At 35.9% G+C, this 15773-nt stretch overlaps 1 protein-coding gene across 1 annotated transcript; it reads left to right on the top strand.

Moving 5' to 3' along the window:
• Window positions 1-9430: 9430 nt before the first annotated feature.
• Window positions 9431-14900, top strand: LOC121421525. The gene is made up of 2 exons (XM_041616267.1): window positions 9431-9616; window positions 13736-14900. The coding sequence occupies exons 1-2, from the start codon at window positions 9431-9433 to the stop codon at window positions 14729-14731; spliced, it is 1182 nt and encodes a 393-aa protein (XP_041472201.1). The 3' UTR covers window positions 14732-14900.
• Window positions 14901-15773: the final 873 nt, after the last annotated feature.

Here is a 15773-nt window from a genome sequence, read left to right as displayed (position 1 = left end):
ACTGTGGAACAACATGAAGACCGATTGTCGAAGATCGACTTTCCTCCAGACACAATTATTTCAGGAATAAAAAAATCAATAAAACTCAACCCCCAACAACGAATCTAAGAACCAACAATCCTCCAAATTAAGACCATGCATGTAGAAAAGCACATGTTTAGAGCGTTGTCTTTATTCCAGATCCGGTGATTTAAAAATGATTTAAACAATCCTAAAAACAAAAGACTCATATTCTTATGGAATAACACGAGTATTATGCTTAGTCTTTTGTCTGGACCCGGTTATTTAAAAGATAAAGAAATATTGAAAAAAAAATGACAGCTGAGACCAATCTTCAAAATTAAACCCACTTAAAATGCTTGGGTTTAGAGTGTTGTCTTTACTCCTCACCGACGTATATTATAACTTTTGAAAGGACCGGGTCTGAAAAAAAGACTTTGGACTTGCATTATAATTTTTGAATTAACCGGGGGGGGTTCACAAAGATTTAAGTATGACTTAGAGTCGCACTTAAATGTCTTGTCGCGCGTAACATAAAAGGCATGACAGCATTGGTCAGATCATGCCAAGAGGTCGCGCACTATTGCGTATTGATCAATAAGATTGCGCGTTGCTTATAATGTACGCGTCGACATTTAAGTGCGACCCCGGGTCTGGAAAAAAGACTTTGGACATATATTATAATTTTGAAACAACCGGGTCTGGTAAAAAGACTTTGGACGTATATTATGTTTTTGAAAAATCGGGTCTGGAAAAAGACTTGGACTTGTACTGCAATATTTCATTAACCGGGTCTGGAAAAAAGACTTTGAACATTTGTGCTTTATGAACGCAAAGTGCATTATTACATTTGTGGGTAAAGTGTTATTACATTTGTGGGCGTTATTACATTTGTGGGTAAAGTGTTGTTACATTTGTGGGCGATCAAAATTATTACATTTGTGGGTAAAGTGTTATTACATTAGTGGGCGTTATTACATTTGTGGGTAAAGTGTTATTACATTTGTGGGCGTTATTACATTTGTGGGCGATTATTACATTTGTGGGTGTAACAGGGTGATACCCACTAAGTGGCCATTTTCTGCTAGAGTAGGCTGCTATAATGTTGAAATACATAAAACAATCGTTGGATCATTTCTTTCTCTTTTCTTACCCATAAAAAGCATTTCGCTGCTTACATCTTTTTTATTTCCAGCTTTGCATTTATCAAGCATCATTTTTATCATGTTTATCCTCTGTGTGGGGAAATTCTAGTACTTGCATATCAGACAAAGTGTTGTTAAATATTTTATGACAAACCATATGATTCTCTATTCATATTCATGACTGTATATAATATTTGACTAGTAATGCCAACATTGGTGGTGAGATCTTCATCATGCGCGTATACTTGTATGTTTTCATAAATTGAAAGATATCTATGCTGTGAATCAATACATTATTATAACGTGTGAATATATAAATATTATCTTCATGGAGATGGTCTGATCATCACTCTTCGATATTTTTCGGAGTGTGAAACACTTAAAAAAAAATATTTTATTTATGAAAATTGCACGATAAATGCATAAAACAGCATATAGTCAATGAATCTCAATTTCTATTTCAGCTTTCCACTTAATATCAAGCATCATCTTTATCATGTGTATCCTATATGATAGAATTTCTCGTGCTTAGAATATAAGACATAATGTTAATATTGTAACAGTATCCTGTTTATGTGATTTGTTCAACTGATAACCTATAATGTTTATTCAACTAGAGGGCGCACTCTTGCTAAGTAATAAAGTACCCCTTTCTGCCTCTGATGTTCGAGTCAAGTGAAACCATTTAACAACCCAATCACAACTTGAAACACATATTTTATGGGAAACCAAATGTTTCTCTCTTCATACATGTCATGTATATAATATTTGTCTAGCAATGACTATCGTGGCAATGTGATATTTACCATTGATATTAATGAGTGTATGCTATACTGTTTATGATTTTATGCATAAATTGTAATATGTCGTTTATGCTATCATTCCATCTAGACATTATTGCACTGTGTAGATATATAAATATCTTCATGGAAATGGTCTGATCTACTCTCTTTAATATATTTTTAAGTATTTCAATTTCAAAATGTAATTATATATGATTACTTGAATGTGAACAAAACAAACAATTATTGCCGGCATTTTAGAAAATGGCACGAAAATGCATGAAAAGCAACGTCAGTGGATTTCAATTTTTATTTTGAACTTTGCTATCATCAAGCATCATCTTCATTATGTTTGTCCTGTGTGGGGAAATTTCTAGTTCTTGTACTTCAGATAATGTTATTAGATATATCATGAGAAATCAAATAATTTCTATTTCTAAACATATACTTCATATTTAACTAGTAATAACCATGGTGGAAGTGTAATATTTACCATTCATTTTAAAGTTGGTATGCTGTACTATGTATGTATGTTCTTGTAATATGTATTTTGTATGCATTGATCAAGCAGAAAGGAAGTGAGTTCATGATCTTTACGGTAAAAACAACGTTCTCCGTTATAGAACATGCTTATACTGTGTATTTTTTGACCTGTATTTGATATAGAACCGATGTGAAGGACACTACTGTGATATGAAGAGCTCACTGCGAATTCCAATTCAGTTTAGTTGCAAAAGGGATTAGGTCCACACATAATTTGTTTTAAAAAAATATTAAAAAAAAAATGAAGACAGGTGGATTTCTTTTATACCCAATTTTATGTTCTAATGGTAGGGTACCAAGAACATTTAGTTTCGCCTAAGAATATTGCAATATGGGAGAATAAACAAAATATTTTTTTTGGAGTGGACCTAACCCCTTTTGCAAACAAACTCTTCTGAAGAGCTCATTTGTCAAAAGGGGTTAGGTCCATTGTTCATTATTTTTTTATTGTTTTCTGTCACAAATCCTCTAAGTTTCTAGTCGTTCTGTTGAAAACAATGAAAATTTGAAATTCACTTGAAAACGTGAATAAAAGTGGCAAAAATAAATCACCTTTTTAATCAAAATAGATTGGATTCATTCCAGTTTAGTTGCAAAATGGGTTTAGGTCCACGATGAAAATTTTTAAAACAATATATAGAAAAAAAATTGAAGACAGGTAGATTTCTTTAATACCCAATTTTATGTTCACATGATTGGGTAGTACATCAAGACAATTTAGTTTCTCATGAGAGTATAGCAGTAAGTGAGAATAAAAAATCACGGTTTTTCTCGGAATGGTAAAAAGTACGTGGACCTAACCCCTTTTGCAACTAAACTCTTCATATATTAGAAGAAATTTAATTTGAAAAAGCAATTATATGGAATAACTCGAATGTGAAATAGAACAGCTTAAATGGAGAATAGGTTATTGTATTTCAGGCAATGGCACGAAATGTATAGTAAAAATGCAGTTGTAATGAGTCAATGGATGTCGATATTTGCCATCCATAGAAGTCTGAAGAACTTTTCATTGGTCCATCACTATATTAAATCTATATTCATATATTGTTTTGCATATATCATAACTTTGTAAAAATAAACGAAATCAAATGGAGCGAAATGAAAATTTTTGAGTTGGCTAAATTCCCAAAGAGCAGGGATCGGATTTTACCTTTTAAAGGATTCGATTCGATAGAAGATCACGTCAGATATGACTTGCTATTACCTTGGAAAAAACTGTAATGAAACTATAATATCATAATTAATTGTATTGTCTACAGGTATACCTATTTTAGCAGAAATTCTCTTTCATCAAGAATCATGCAGTATATCCAGAATAAAGAGAAAACGTCATTAATTAATTATACAATTGAGTAGGAAAGTATGATCACTGTGAATGCAATCGTTTATATTTGCACAAATATGATCGAGAACAATGATGTGCAAATGTATAAATATAATAACATGTAAGTATTTAAGAACCAAGTTCACAGTATACAGCTCTACAATACGATATGTCGAGTTTACAAGTAGAATGAGTTTATTAAAAGGTAAAATCAATTATGCTCTTCATTTTCAGGAACTATAAAAGATTTGATCATCAATTTGATCATAGTATACATAATAACTTTTAGAAATTTTCTTAAAATGTACGAAACCAAACATTATAATGTAAACGTTGGAGAGTGAATAAAGGAAATGCAATTTCAAAATCTGTAAAAGAGTAGTAATATGAAAATAACAGAATATTATAATTCATATTTGCTGTAATTAGGCTGATACTATTACTGTTGTTGTTTTTTTTCTTTCAGCGATTTAATAATAAACAAAATACTTTGATGACGAGAAGACAAATCCTCCGTATATAGTTGATTAATCAATAAAAGTTTTAAAAAATAGTAATCTGTATGTCACTGGTATAGTATTGTTCAGAAAAAAGAATAGAACGAAAAAGGGAGAAAGATATAAGGAAAGAAAGGCTTTTATAAAGAAATAAAGGGAAGAAGAAAGGAATGAAGGAAAGAAGGATGGAGATTTTTCAATAGATAAATATGGAAAGGAGGAAACGCTTTCTGGAACATTGGGAATCTATTAAAAATGCCAGTCATATTACAAGGGACAGACTGGAGGTCATTGTCGAAAGTTGGTGGACCGTGACAGCACGCCTACATCGTCTTAAGATTCGGACCGGATGAAATATAACTAAAGTGTCGTTTGCCTTGTCAGAGTCCTGGGGCCCGTTGCAGAAAGAGTTGCAATCAAACGCAACTCTAAAAATCACGCGCAACTTGATTTTCAACCAATCATCAGCGCGCATTTGGGAGTTGCAATTGATTTTTTTACTTGTGTTTAAATGCAACTCTTTCTGCAACGGACCCCTGGACGACACTTCTGATTTGATTCACCGATTTTCGACAAAGACTGTTTGTTATGAAGAGCTATGGTCAAAAGATTTTCTGTGTTATAGAAAGCGTCTGTGAAATGATTGCGAGAATGCTCTAATCAGGTTCGCCAGGGAGAAGAAGGAGGAAAATATTATTATTTGCTTTCTTTTGTTTTCCATCTTTTCTTCTTTTATCATCTCTCTCTCCCTCTCGCTCTCTTTCTCTTTAGTATCTGTTTCTTGTTTTTTTTCTCACTCATTTTCTCCTGTTCTACTTTACCCCTTTCTGTTTTATTTCTTCCCTCCTATCATCCTTTCCTCTTCAGTCTTTTCTTTCTTTTCTCTTTGTTTGTTACTTCGCTTTCTCTACCCACTTACTATCCTTACTACTACTACCCTGGCTATTGTACCAAATAAGCCTAATCTAATTTTTAAAATCCCTTGGATTAAAAAATAAAATATTTCTTATATTGAAAGAAATACACAAAAGAGGAAAGACAATATCATCGACTTCTCATTGCGCAAGACGAAATGTATAAAATAAAAAAAAAACCTGTTTCTCCGAAGTACTGCAGAATCTAAAATGTCATAAAGGCCTGGTCACACCGCCCGAGCGTTGTTGGAGCGGTTGTGGAGCGGTAGGGAGAAAGGGTCGAATTTCGCTCACAAAATTGGGGAAAAATTTGAAAACAAAAATCGAAAACAAAAAAACAACAATCGAAATCGAAAATGGTGAACGGTAGCGAGCGGTGATGATTTTTTTCTCTCGCCTCCACGACCGCTCCAACAACGCTCGGGCGGTGTGACCGGGCCTTAACGTTGTTTTTCCTTTTACGTTTTTGATGAGATTTCCAGTATGTTCTTTGTCAAATTTTCCCTTATTGTTATTTGTTCCAATCATTGTATTTCATTTCTGGAGTATCACCCCCTTTTAGAAATTTGAAATATGTTGCAGTCATCAGTTAACCAGGAGTGACTCCAAGGGGAGGGGCACTCATAGTGGGTATGTCTCACGACCCCCATTTTTACACTCAAATTTCCGTTCCAAGGCATAGCATTTTGTCTTATTGAGAAAAAGAACAAAGAAAGCCCCTCCAAAGCATAGCATTTTCTTATCATCGACAAAACAGCAGAAAGAAATCTGCTCCAAAGCTTCGCATGTTTCCGTTTTGCCGTTCCGGTCGCGTCGATCTGCTACAATAAGCCGCAATTTTGGTGAAAAGCGGTCGCAGAGCGCTGTCCGAACATTGCCTCTGCGCAAGAGCACCCGGCGCTCCTGCCACTTGCTGCCACCGGGCTAGCTACATGCAAGTTTCATATGGATGCATACGCATTGGCGGCGGAAGCCAACAAAATTAGGAGGGGTCCACCTGAAATTTTGTGATGGACACAGGAAAAAAAATTGACAAGCAAAAAAAAAAAAGTTATCAACTAAAATTCTAGAGGGGGGCCATCCCCCCACCTCAACGGGGGGGGGGTGGGGGTCAGTCGCCTCCATCACCCCGCTTCCGCCGCCTACAAGCATACGCACTCACAAACAGGCGACCCGTTTCAAGGACCCTCCTTTTTACAATAAGCCCGCTCTAATTAGGCCCCCGTTTTGTTTTGTCTTGCCCGCGGCACATACATGTTCGTACTGTTCCTACTACTTTTTTGGTCGAGAACGGGGGGGGGGGGCAGCCAGCCCGAGCCCCCTATTTTGGGGAAACCTGTAGAAAGAAACGTTTAAAACAGAAGAATGAGGTATCATACCCATGTTTAATTAACGACCTCGTATCGCCCGGTCCAATCCCACAGGCCTACCCGCAACGGGACCACATTCAGTTGGTTCACATGAAGGCAAACTACGCTACCGGACACGTTTTAACTGATATACAAACACAACTTACTCATCACTGAAAGCTTTTTTTTTAGAATTAGTGACATCATATATGACATGTCTATATTGGATTTACTGCGTTGGAATATTTCATTGGTTGACAGTATGCATACGATGTAAAGAAGAAGACTTGGTAAATCACGCCTACTCTACCATATCTACATTGATAAATGCGTACCACAATCTTATTTTTCTATTTCAGTCACCAAGCCTCTATTGGCAACTTTATATCATAACGCCCTTTTACTTATGAAATCGAAAATTTTCTTATAGAGTGACTGACCTCAGAACGCTGAAATCGCATACCATGAGGGGCTTAATTTTTACAAAATTTTCTTGGGGAGGGCCCCCAGCTAGATTCCATTTTTTTTCCTCTTTTCTCCTTTTATCTCTCACCTTCCCTTTTTAACTATTACGTTTTTTCTTACATCTTTTGTTCTTCCCATTTTTTCTCATGTCATTCTTCTTTTCCAATCCTATTTTCTTTTTTCAATGTTTACTTTGTTTCTTCCTTTTTCATATTCTCATTGTTCCTGTATTATCTTTTTTCCATCTTCTCTTTATTATTCCTTTTTTCTTTTTTCTTTCTTTGTTCCTGTCTTTCTTTCCTTTTTTTCTTTCTTTCTTTCTTTCTTTCTTTTCTTCTTTCTTTCTTTCTTTCTTTCTTTCTTTCTTTCTTTCTTTCCTTCCTTCCTTCCTTCCTTCCTTCTTTCTTTCTTTCTTTTTCTTTCTTTTCTTTTTCATTCATTTTTTCCTTTTCCTTTTCTTTCTTTTTCCTTTCTTTCTTCCTTTCGTTATTCATTTCATTCTTTCTTTATTTCTTCATTTTTTTTTCTTTCTCGATCTATTTATTTTATTCATTCCTTCCCCTTTCTTTTTTTCTTCCTTCTCTCCTCTCTTTCATTCATTCTTTCCTTCTTTCTCTTTCTTTCTTTTTGTATTTTTATTGAATCCTTTCTTCCTTCCTTCCTTTCTTCTTATGTTCCTTTTCCGCCCTACCATTTCTTTCTTTATTTTCTTCTGTCTCTATTTTTTTCGTTCTTTTCTTTTTTTGTCTCTAAACAAGTCAATAATATACTTCAAACATTTCGATTATTTTCAATCAGGTAAAAAGAAAACCCGTGAATCAACCGTTACGCTGAATTGAAGTACATGAATGCACAACTGAAACATGTCAAAGGTTACTGGGAATTCCCAATCACTAAAAATAGTTTGATATTGAACTAGAATTCGTAAACAAGTGTAAATTTGCACACGACGCACTACCATGATTATGAATTGATGTAACCAAAATATATAATACTGCTGCTATTAGACCCTGTATAATACTATTGCTTCGATCAAAGCATACGATACCTAGGTATCATGTTAGATTGTAAACTATGCTGGGATGCTCATATAAAATATTTAATTAAATCTTTAAGTTACAAAATATTCACACTAATGAAAATTAGTAAATTTTTAAACAAGGATGATTTGAATAAAATATATAAATGCACCATACAACCAACCTTTGATTATTCTTGTTCCGTATGGGGAAACTGTTCTTTATATAATAGAAATACACTTTTACGATTACAGAAAAGGGCTGCACGCATAGTAACAGGCAATTTTGATTATTATGTAAATGGCCTTGATATAATTAATTCTCTTAAATGGAAAACTCTTGATATCAGACGTGATTACTTTTTAGCTTGTATAATGTATAACTATATTCATGAAAAGGCCCCAGTCCGAATGTGCAATGAAGTGGAAATGGTTTTTGAAAGACATTCTGTTAATACTAGACTTGCCAATACGTTGAACGTCGTTTTACCAAATCCTACTCTCGAATAAGAGTTGTTTTAAATATGCTGGTGGCTTGGTTTGGAATAGCCTCCCATCTGATATTCAAAATGCAAATTCTCTTGAAGTTTTTAAACGTATGTATAAATGCCAATATTTTAAAGCTGTCGTTCAATGAAATGATATGTATTGTTTTCTAATAGACTGACCTTCTTTTATTTCCTTCTCCCACCTCCCCCCTCCTCTTTCTCTTCCCTTCCTCTCTTGTCTCTCTTCTTTCTTTTATCCTGTTCTTCGTCTAGGTCATACCACTTATAAATCTTTTTATATTGTGAGCCATGCATGTAGTTTACTACATGCATGGCTCACAATCTTTTATTATTCTAACTGAATTGGTTTGCAGGCTTATGTTTGTATTTTTATGATTTTTGTATATTGATAGTTTACTTTGAAATTTTCATGTTGTTCAAAATTGTCTTTGTATATACCTAATCTTACATGTAACAAGATCTTTACAATGTAAAACAATGTAAATTTAGCCTTTCGGCTACCATGAATTGTTTTTTTAATAAAACCATTTATCTATCTATCCATCTATCTATCTATCTACTTTTTAGAAATTATTTTTATGCATTGTATATATTCTGTGTGTGTTGTCAGGACCATGATGTAAAACAGATTTTGAGAATGTAAGTTCAATATGTCAAATTATAGTTAAAGCTTTTAAGCCCAGTAAAAATATTATTGAACTCATTTTCTCTGACAGAATTGAAGTATGATTTTAGTGAGACTTTAATCTTTCTAAAATTTCCCAGATATTTAGTGATTCAGTAATTTGCAAGCCTTCTCTATCAGTATGTTTATTGAAAAAAAAGGTAAATGAAATAAGGATCAACACCACTTATACTTTTATTTCTAGGTGTTTTAATTGATGGATATTTTCCATGAAGAATTTAAGGAAGATTTTGGATTTAATGTAAAGACTTGTGGAAATGATTCAGTTCTCTTACTATACACCCCTAGGACGTCAGTGGAATTTGCCCAGAAGCTACAAACCAGTCAAGGAGATGTTCCATTGTCATCGAGAGGGGAGAGCAATACTTCTGGAGGGACAGGAGTGAGTAGAAAAAATATCGTTAACTGTATTACAGTGTTATGATAAACAAATGCTTCTAAGTAACTGGATTTTTTTACTCTCTTGCATGCCAGTTAAAACTGAAAAGATATAAGATATCATATTGGGTTACACTTCGTAATTCCGAAGCTTCGTAATTCCGAAGGTTCTTTATTCCGAAGGTTCGTAATTCCAAAACACGTAAATTGCCTATACCTCGATGTTCGTTAATCCGAAAACGAAAAAGGGTTCGTTAATCCGAACATTTGTGGCGTAATTCCGACGGTTCGTTATTCCGAAGGTTCGATAATCCGAAAACAAAATAAGGTTCGTTGTTCCGAAGGTTCGTTAATCCGAAAACGAAATAAGGTTCGTTGTTCCGAAGGTTCGTTAATCCGAAAACGAAATAAGGTTCGTTGTTCCGAAGGTTCGTTGATCCGAAAACGAAATAAGGTTCGTTGTTCCGAAGGTTCGTTGATCCGAAAACGAAACAAGGTTCGTTTTTCCGAAGGTTCGTTAATCCGAAAACGAAATAAGGTTCGTTAATCCGAAAACAAAATAAGGTTCGTTAATCCGAAAACGAAATAAGGTTCGTTAATCCGAAAACAAAATAAGGTTCGTTAATCCGAAAAATGAAAACCGTGAAAGCAGAGGCAAGGGGAGGGGGGCTGAACGAATTTTCGTTGGGGGGTTAAGCCAAAAATGAAACTCATACGTCAAAATGGGCACTTTGGTGATATTTTCACCTTAAGATTATCATCTGCTTGAAGTCATTGTGTTTGATAGTGATTAAGTAGAGAAAAACTTTTTTGAAGTGACTTCTTATTATGGCAAAATGTATAATTAGGCTTTATTTTTCGGGAGAGAGTATAATGAGCGAGCGGCTTGGTAAAACAAATTCAAAGGTGAAGTTGTAAAACTTTTTTTTTGGTCAATTATTCTTAAAATGGCATTATTGCGAGGTGTTGCGAGCGTGAATCACAAGCTAAAACTTTAGGGTATTTAAATAAAAAATGAAAATAAGTTTTTTAAAATTCGAACAGATTTCTGCTGTCATTAAAAAGATGTGCATCTAACAAAAGAATTAACACGAGCGCAAAACGCGAGCTTAAACATACTGACCAGAAAAGGAACCTGTTAAAGAAAGCATTTAGTGACCTCTTTAGGATGCATATTTCACCAATCAAATGAGAGTGCGAAGCGCAAGCTGAAAATGTGCAATATTCCAGCCTGAAAACTTAACTTAACTTGTATACTTTAAAAAGAGTATTTTATTTCGAAAAAACATAAAAAACGGCATATTTATTTTTGAAAAAGGAATTTTCCCATTTTGGAAAATATTAATTTCCCTGTTTTTTATTCAATTTTGGGGTGCAAGTGCCCCCTGCCTCCCTCCCGGCGGATCCAATTTTCGTCAAATAGGGGGGAGGCAATATTTTTTTCAGTCCTATTTTCCTCGATCGGCAGCTTAAAGTTGTTTTTTTTTGTTTATTTGAAAGGGTAGTCCTAACAGTCAATTAGCTTTATACTTATAAAATAAAGTAAATATGTAATAACATGATAAACCCTTTTTAAATAATGCGAGCGCGAGCTATATATTTTTTTTGATGGGCAATATGTTTGTGATCTTCAAAACGAGATGCCTATGTAACTAAATTTAGATAATAACTGCGAGCAAGAAGTGCGAACTGAAATTTTAAATATATAAGCTCTGACCTGATCTAAAGGGGACATTTTAAGAACTTTTTGCAGTTTGCCATGAAGACGATGCGTTTTTCAAACAATGGCGGCGGAACGTATTTTCTTTTTTTCGGGGGGGGGGGACGCAAAGCAAAAAAAGGGCCAATAGGGGCAATTTGGTGCAAGCGGATATTTTCACCATGAGATTATCATCTGTGTAAAGAGGTTGTGTGTTTTGTAGTAATTACATTGAGCACAATTTTTTAAGTGATCACTAGAGTTATATATTTTCGTTTCATTTCTGCGAGCGTAGCTAGCAAGCGGTTTGGGGGGAAAAAATCCAATCTGAATATGTAAAATTCGCCTTTTTGGTCAAGTACTGTTAAAAGGGCATCCTTGTGAGATGTTGCGAGCGAATCACGTGCTCAAACTTTTGGAAATTTCATGCAGGTCTAGAATGATAATTGATATAGATATTATTTACCCAGGGAAGCCACTTCAGTTCTGAAAACTGTTCTCCCAGCTATTATTATTTTTTTTACAAGAATGCTTAGAATGTCCAGTTTTCAGGTTTGGAAAATCGGAAAAGTTTGGCTCACGTTTCTCGCTCGCATCAAGTATTGTTTATTGAGGAACTCATTCTATTCCTGGTTACAAATAAAAAAAAGTATAAAATGTCCAGTTTTCAGGTTGGAATATCACAAATTTTAAGCTTGCGGTTCGCGCTCTCATTATTTAGTTCGTGAGATATATACTCTATTCATGAGTCACTAAATGCAGTCCTTAAAAGATTACTTTCTGAAGCCTGTTGCATAAACTTTTTACCTTAGAAAACTGGTAAAAAAAAAACTGAAAACTAAGGTTAGTCTGATTTCCGCCATTTACTTTAGCACAGGACAAAAACTCCTGTAAAAACAATTTATGCAACGGGCCCCAGGTCAGTATACAGCTCGCCCTCGCATTAATTCTTTAGAAAGATCACATCTTTCTTACGATTACAAAAAAATGCTCCGAATGCTCAATTCACGTCTTGAAATGTCTACTAGTTTGAGCTTGCGATTCGCGCTTTCAACATCTCACAAGGATCATTATTAGTATTATTTTTATTACCAGCAGAAGCTGTTATTAATAATGACATCCCCTCCAATACAAATCCTATTATCTAGAGGTTACTCGCACGCGACCAACACACTTGATCCCTGCATCTTTAAACCATTTGCTTAGGCAGCAATTGCTCAGATAAAATCGAAATCGGGATATGCTTGATCAGGGCGCCTATATTTTTAATGATATACATGCTTTTGGCCACAACACACGCATGTATCATCGATCGTTATTACTATTATTGCATAATATCGTGTAATCTTGTAACGACAACATCGTTTTTGTTACCAAAATGAATTATTCTCATTTTCGGAAATACGAACCTTATTTAATTTTCGGATTAACGAACCTTATTTCGTTTTCGGATTGACGAACCTTATTTCGTTTTCGGATTAACGAACCTTATTTCGTTTTCGGATTAACGAACCTTATTTAGTTTTCGGATTAACGAACCTTCGGAATTACGAACCTTATTTCGTTTTCGGATTGACGAACCTTCGGAATTACGAACCTCATTTCTTTTTCGGATTAACGAACCTTCGGAATTACGAACCTTATTTCGTTTTCGGATTAACGAACCTTCGGAATTACGAACCTTCGGATTGACGAACCTTCGGAATTACGAACCTTCGGATTGACGAACCTTCGGAAATACGAACCTTCGGAATTACGAAGCTTCGGAATTACGAATGTATGCGATCATATTGCTTGGTTGGCTTCTGTTTTTAACAGGAAAATTGATAAACATGATTTAAAGTCTGAAAGGTTCTTGCTTTAGGAAAGAATTCTGATGTATTTCATTGTGAAATATTTAATCTTACTTGCCAACTGAATGACAACATGCCAATGAGACAGTCAATGTCTTCACTCACTATTTCTTTTGTTTTTTATTGTTTGAATTATAGAATATTTCAATTTTTACAGATTTGACAATAAGGATCAACTTGACACCACCAGAAAATATTTAAAAAATGGTAATTCCACATGTTCAGGGAGGAATAAAACTTGGTTTCACAGGACGAGGGGAAAATTTGAATATTTCATATTTCATATAATGAAATACAAAAGAAATAGTGAGTGGATGATGTCACCAGTCCCCTCATTTGCATACCAACCATGATGTACATGTAACTCTTTAGTAAAATTAACTGAAACATTAAAAATTTCATAACTTTTTTAATCTATACCCTATTTTGATCAAATTTTGAGCGTTTTGCTAGTTTGATTTTTCTCTATTTATTCATGTCAACATTTTACTGGGGTGGACTTGACCTTTAAAAGCTAATCACATTTACAAGTATTTGTAATTTAATAAAATGTCCAACTTTAATTTCCTAGATTGACCAGATGTTTGGCTTGGATAGTCACAGTAATGGAAAGAGCAGCCCTGTGATCGAGAAACACTCCCCATCCAGCTCTATCAGCCAAGCAAACAGCTCCTCCAGCAAGAGACCGGAACCTGCTCCTGTACGTCCGTCCCAGGTCTCCCTGAGCCTGGAGGAGAAACAGCGTCTTCAGAAGGAGCAGGAGTTCCAACAGAGATTGAAGAATCAGAAGGCGATCCAGCCTGAAGATGCCGTGAAGCAACCGTCAAGGTCTACTGCCAAGGATCTGACGGGGTCACTGATGGATTCCAGGAGTAAGGGTCAAGGCCAGGCTGCGGGAGTGGAGAGTGTGGGTATGGGCACCAGGACAGGTGGAAGTGGCAATACTGGTTTTCTCTCAAGCGGGATTAGCAGCATGAACAGTTCACCTTACTCACCATCGGGTACTATGTCTGCAGGGAGTGTCGTTGGGACAGGGGGAATGGGCCTTTCAAATTCTTCCTTGCTCTCGCAGCCGGTCGGTAACGTGCCACAGAGGGTTCCTCAAATGGGCCAACCGTCTCAAACGAAAAAGAACATTGACATGTCAGCGTTCGATTCCCTCCTTGCGCCGTCCCAGTCGCAGAAGTCCAATAGGACGCTCAATCAAATGTCTATGTCGAATTCCGCACACCCCGCTAACCCTCCAATGGGGCAGAACTCTTTCCAGAGACCTCAAGTTGGCATGGCCCAGGCGACATTTGGTCAGGGGTCGCAGGGAGGCATGGGTCAGGGGTCATTCGGAAATATGAATCATCAAGGACAGGGTGCCTTCGGACAGCAAGGCATGATGGGAAATTACGGCCGAGGTTCTACGGGCACAGGTCAGAGGTCGTTGCCGAGGTCAAACGTGCATCAACAAGGAACGGGAATGGCTGCAAGATTTGATCCGTTTGCCAGCACCGGTGCAACGAGTCAACAGAAGCAGAAGGCTGTTGGTGGGGACAACCTACTTGATTTCCTAGGATAGCTGCAGTACCGTAAGGGCACTAGTATTCAACCCGGCATAATTCAAAGATTTTGACATATTCCCCAAAATACTTAGAAATATGGAATCTATCTTGATTTCATACCTTTGTTATTTCCAGGGTAATCTGTTGTCGGTATTTTCTTTTTTCAATCTGTCGACTATGCGCGGAGGATCGAATTATGCGGCGATGACCTTTTGCACTGAATGATACTAGTATTCAACCTAGTGAGGATAGATAGCAAATCTCAAAAGGGTTTAGATTGCTAAATTAGATCTAGATCTATGTAAGTCTCTGGCTTCGATTAATTCCTTGTTTGGTCTCATCTCAAATGGTCTAGTCCATATTCGGATGAGACAAGGGCAGATTGAGAAACAGGGCCATCTTTCATCGCTAGGTTGAATGCTAGTGCCGACAGGTTGAATACTAGTGCCAAAAACTGTCGCCGTATAATTCGATCACCCGCGCACACAGTCGACTGGTTGAAGAAATAAGTAACGGAAAAAGAATAACCAGCATTTGCTCTTTGAAATAAGATGGGTCTGAAATTCAGGTAAATTCTATATTTCTTTATATTTGAGGAATCTCTCAAAACAAGTTAAATACTAGTGCCCTAATGTTATTGTTATTTTTCTGATTATTATTACAGTATATTATTAGTCCATGCAATTTGCATATGCCATTTTCTTCTCATTTACATTACAGCTTCGGAAATAATGATTAGATTACATCTTATAGTCCGGCAGCCCAGGAGGTTTATTCAACCGAAAGCCGGACAAGCAAATGACCCCATAGCTGGATGGCATGGACCTTGAAGTTTACAAAACTGCATTGCTGCCGGGTTCTATGCGTGGTCTTCCGAAATGACGTAATATATGACGTCACTACAAAATGGCCCTATTTCACCATTTTTCAGACATTGTACACATATCATGAAGTCAAGGGAGAATATCTCAGCCAAATCATGCTTGTTCTGTATGAAACTTTCACAATGTATTGTTCGAGTAGTGCACAAGAGATATGCAAAATTTCACGAACAGAAAT

The sequence above is a fragment of the Lytechinus variegatus genome, chromosome 9 (genome assembly GCF_018143015.1).
Source record: "Lytechinus variegatus isolate NC3 chromosome 9, Lvar_3.0, whole genome shotgun sequence".
Lineage (NCBI taxonomy): Eukaryota > Metazoa > Echinodermata > Echinoidea > Temnopleuroida > Toxopneustidae > Lytechinus > Lytechinus variegatus.
The sequence above is the reverse complement of the archived record's forward strand: the minus strand, read 5'-3'. Positions and strand labels throughout refer to the sequence as shown.

Bases quoted from the DNA above. Each gene is read 5' to 3' on its own strand.
- LOC121421525 (XM_041616267.1), top strand. From the start codon at position 9,431: ATGGATATTTTCCATGAAGAATTTAAGGAAGATTTTGGATTTAATGTA. The intron at 9,617-13,735 runs GTGAGTAGAAAA...TTAATTTCCTAG, and splicing joins ATACTTCTGGAGGGACAGGA to ATTGACCAGATGTTTGGCTT.